The sequence below is a fragment of the Entamoeba dispar genome, genomic scaffold (assembly GCF_000209125.1).
Source record: "Entamoeba dispar SAW760 scf_1105229461545 genomic scaffold, whole genome shotgun sequence".
NCBI classification, from domain to species: Eukaryota; Evosea; order Mastigamoebida; family Endamoebidae; genus Entamoeba; species Entamoeba dispar.
The window spans coordinates 1-4,210 of NW_001854746.1; the positions used below are offsets into that span (position 1 = coordinate 1).

At 22.5% G+C, this 4,210-nt stretch overlaps 2 protein-coding genes across 2 annotated transcripts, besides 13 other annotated features; both read left to right on the forward strand.

Moving 5' to 3' along the window:
- Positions 1–487: 487 nt before the first annotated feature.
- On the forward strand, positions 488–1,144 carry EDI_328960 (uncharacterized protein; the record flags this gene model as incomplete). The annotated part of the gene is made up of 1 exon (XM_001738602.1): positions 488–1,144. One exon carries the CDS (start codon positions 488–490, stop codon positions 1,142–1,144), a length of 657 nt encoding a protein of 218 aa, XP_001738654.1.
- Positions 1,145–1,155: 11 nt separating this feature from the next.
- Positions 1,156–1,214: a sequence feature (AT_rich).
- Positions 1,215–1,367: 153 nt separating this feature from the next.
- Positions 1,368–1,476: a sequence feature (AT_rich).
- A 144-nt stretch (positions 1,477–1,620) lies between these two features.
- Positions 1,621–1,674: a sequence feature (AT_rich).
- A 53-nt stretch (positions 1,675–1,727) lies between these two features.
- Positions 1,728–1,748: a sequence feature (AT_rich).
- Positions 1,749–1,842: 94 nt separating this feature from the next.
- Positions 1,843–1,887: a sequence feature (AT_rich).
- Positions 1,888–1,943: 56 nt separating this feature from the next.
- Positions 1,944–2,989, forward strand: EDI_328970 (uncharacterized protein; the record flags this gene model as incomplete). The annotated part of the gene is made up of 4 exons (XM_001738603.1): positions 1,944–1,985; positions 2,033–2,273; positions 2,302–2,567; positions 2,660–2,989. The coding sequence occupies 4 exons, from the start codon at positions 1,944–1,946 to the stop codon at positions 2,987–2,989; spliced, it is 879 nt and encodes a 292-aa protein (XP_001738655.1).
- Positions 2,661–2,850: a microsatellite.
- Positions 2,749–2,928: a microsatellite.
- A 267-nt stretch (positions 2,990–3,256) lies between the features above and the next one.
- Positions 3,257–3,331: a microsatellite.
- Positions 3,263–3,370: a microsatellite.
- A 14-nt stretch (positions 3,371–3,384) lies between these two features.
- Positions 3,385–3,438: a sequence feature (AT_rich).
- Positions 3,439–3,570: 132 nt separating this feature from the next.
- Positions 3,571–3,591: a sequence feature (AT_rich).
- A 37-nt stretch (positions 3,592–3,628) lies between these two features.
- Positions 3,629–3,682: a sequence feature (AT_rich).
- A 341-nt stretch (positions 3,683–4,023) lies between these two features.
- Positions 4,024–4,055: a sequence feature (AT_rich).
- Positions 4,056–4,210: the final 155 nt, after the last annotated feature.

A 4,210-nucleotide genomic window follows, 5' to 3' on the forward strand; every position in this document is an offset into this window, starting at 1 on the left:
TCTTCTCTTTTTATTCTTTGAGTATCTTTCTTTCTCTTCATTTTCAATTATTTCCTTTTTTCGTTGCCAATTTTAGTATTATATTTCTATAAAACAAAATGAATTAAAATAAATGAACATATGATTAATTGTTAAACAACAAATAATGAGAGGTTTAAGAATTAAGTTAGATAATTCTAATTGAAGAAAATATTTTAATAAAGAAAGGAAAGAACTACCCAAAACAATTTGCTGAAAAGAATAAATAAACAACAATGTCAAAAAATGCACTTGAAAGAAGTTGAAAAGAAAAAAAGAGGTGAAAAAATTTAAATGAAAGAGAAAGAAAATAAAATAATCTTTCAAATAAATAAAATAACTACCAAAGAAAATGATAATAAATGAATAAAACTCATGAAGAATAACGTCTACAGATAATAAAAATAGAGAATGTAAGAAGAAGGAATAGTAGTATTTAAATGAAATAGATAAATGAGAAATACAACCAATGAACATATTTATTTTGTTGTTATTTAGTCTTGTAATGTCAGAGTCAATAATCATTACCAACTCAAAAAGTTCTGATGGACAAGCAATAACTTTCCAAGTTATTGAATTTGGTAAATGTTATTATACAGGAGCAACAACTTCTGAATATTATACCCAGAGTGGGAATAATGTTACAGTTTCACAATATAATACATCATCAGAATGTACTGGAAACAAAAATGAAACTTCCGTTGCTGTTAGTGAGGAACATTTTAAAGATTTTTGTCTTTCAAGAAACTGTTCTGTTGAAATTAAAGAAATACCAGATTATATTGGATACTTTGGTTTAGATAAAGATGATAATAAATGTTCTCATCAAAATAACGCCTATATGACTTATGTAACAGGAATCTGTGGTAAGTGTCATGAAGCTAGTAATGAATATTGTATGTATAAAATTGAAAACGGTCATATGTACGGAATCATTTATGCTAACAGTCAATGTGATGAACAAATGAAAAATGAAACAAGAGAATTATGGAAATGTGGGTCTTGTGAAAATAGTACTATTTATAAATGTGAAAGTAAACCTAATAAAAATTCATCAGATTATATAGATGGAGCATCGTTGGCAGTTCTCTCTCTTATTGGAATGATGATTATGTTATTTATTTAACTGACATTAGGTTTTATTAAAAGTTAGAATATTTTATGTTTAAATTTAAATGATTAATAATTATTTTATTGTTCGTTTAGATTAAATTGTGTTTATATTCTATTTGGAATATAAATAACAATAGATAATAAATCCCAAATGTTTAAATATATTGTATAATTCATTTTGCTTTTATAAAAGAAGAAAAACATGAGGAAGAAGAAATTAAAAGGTTTTTCTAATGTTAAATTTATTGATATTTCTTTTATTTTTGTTATAATTTTCATGATAATCAATAATAAAATATAATTATTGTAATTGAATTTTATAATAAAATTATATTATATTTTTTTGAACTAAACATGATACTAAAGTATGGGTTAAAAAAAAAATGAATTAAGGTACTAAAAAGAAAGAATTCATTGGCTAAATGAACAATTTGAATGTTAATTGATGATATTATTTATTGCTATTACTTTGTTTGGTTTTATGGTTTGAATAAAATAAATTTTTAAATAAAAGACTCATAAAATTAATAAAATAATAATTAACACTTAATAACTTTTGAGAATAATAAATGGTATGTATGATTTTTAACATATCCTAATAATAATTATTATATATTGATGGATAATGATGAATATATTCTTAAAATAACAATAGTTTGAATTGAAATTATTGTTTATTTTATTATTGTTGTTTATGATTCAATTTTGTTGATTAAATTACAAAAATGAATTGAATTTTAATTTAATATTTTATTTCATTCTATTGGTGTTAAATTGCAAAATACAATAATACAACAATATGACACAATGAAATGAAGAATGAAATGATTGAATCAATAACAATGAAAATGAATGTAAATGGCAATAATAGAAAATAAAGAAAAGAATATTTAAAGAGAAGAACTTACATAAATTTTATTCAATGTTTATATTCATATTGATTATTGTAATTACTAATGCAACAGAAAGTATTAACAATACAAAATTAATACACACGCAAATAAAATCAAAACAATACAAAAGAATGTACAATTTGTATAAATTAAAAGGTGAAGTTGAAGGAGTATCAGAAACAATACCTAAAGTAACAAGAATTGAAACAACTGTTGATAAAAAAGTTACAAGAACCAAAAAAAGAGACAGTTGGTGAACAGATTGTTCCTAAAGAAGAACCAACTACTCAAGAATCTGAAAAAGGTAAAGAGTCAAAAGAAACACCAGCAGTAAAAGGGTCAAGTGAAACAGTTGGAAGTAAGCAGAAAAAAGAAGAGATGAAAGAATCAGAAAAACATCCAATGGAGAAAATGACAAAGGAAGTAACAAGGAACATCAACACACTGAACGTCCAAGTGGACAAGAGGCTGAAACAACACATAATGAACAAAAAGACCAAAACAACCAGAAAGGTGATGGCAATCAGAATGGAAATGAGAAGGGTCAAGAAAAGAATCAAGAAAGTCAGAGTGATAAAGAAGGAAAAGAAGAACATACTAAAGATGAAAAGAAGGACAACCCACAAGATGATAAGGGAAAAGAAAAAGGAGAAGAAAATGAAACAAGCCAAAAGAAAAAGGGGATGAGACTAAAGATCAGGAAAGTGATAATGAAGATAGCTAGAAAAAAAAACAAAGACGAAAATGAAGAAAAGAAGGATAAAGAAAAAACAAGTAACCAAGGAAAAGAAAAGAAGGATAATGAACAAGAAAAAGAAAACAAAGATAGTACTAGTCAACAAAAATCAAAACACAAGACAAAAACATTGAAGAAAAGAATAATGAACAAAAAGATGAAAATAAAGAGGTCACGAAATTATGCATTTTATTCGTATTCATCATTATATTATTATATTGATTTGTGATGTTGTTAATTATTTCACAATTAGTGTCTAAATGTAATGATTGTCTTCATTGTTTGTTTAAAACATGGTGTTTATTTTTGATAGATCATTGAAATAAATTATCATGTTGTAAAATATTTCTTGTTAAATGTTTAAAAGGTAAAAAAATAGTAGAAAATATTATTAGATGCAAATATTTGTGATTAAATATGAGAATAACATATTTGTATATTATTAGTTATATCTTTCTAATTCAATTTCTGTATTAAATGAATATATCTGTTGATGAAATTCAAATAAAATAAATATAAAATGAAAATGATAAAAGAAAGAATAAAGAAAATAATAAGAAAATAAATATAATGATTAATGATAAATTAATGAGTTATTATCATAAATGAAAGTTGAAGATGAACATTAAATTCATTATTATTATTTATAAATGTTTAATTTATAATACATATTAAATAGTCATTCTTCATTCTGTATTATTGTGTTGATGTTTAAATTATTCAATTTGTTATTATCATATCATCATTTCATTGAAACTTCTTATTTATTATCTTTTTATTTGTTTCATCATTTAACTCTTGTTTGATATGATAATATAAATAATTTAAATTGTACTTTATCATCATTCATCATTGATAATCATCTGTGATATAATTTAATTTTCATATCAATAATTATATCATTTAAATAAATAAATAATAACATCTATTAACATATCATTATGATATCTCATCAATGTGATAAATGAAATGTAACATATTTACACATTAATAACAATACGATTGATATTCATATTTATATAATCATTGTTATTCATAACTAACATTATAAATGTGAATTAATATAATGTTCTTCTTTATTACATTTCATAAAGATATTTTCATATTAAAATAGAAATGATGGTAAATGAAAAGAAATAAAGAATAATATAAAATGAACACATTTATGAATGAATATACTCAACAAATCAAGATACATCATACTCAATACAACAAGAATTACAAAGTATCAACTGATTGATATAGAATTTGTATTTTACCTACTTTTTATTTTATTTTATATTTTATAATTTTAAGAGAAAATAATAGAAAACAGAATAATCTAATATTCAAAAAATATATTACACCATTTTCATTTGAACATTATATTTACATACATAATTTCTTCGCTTATTTTGGTTCCAGAGACAAAGATTATATTAATAAACAAAATGATAAATGATTGAGAATT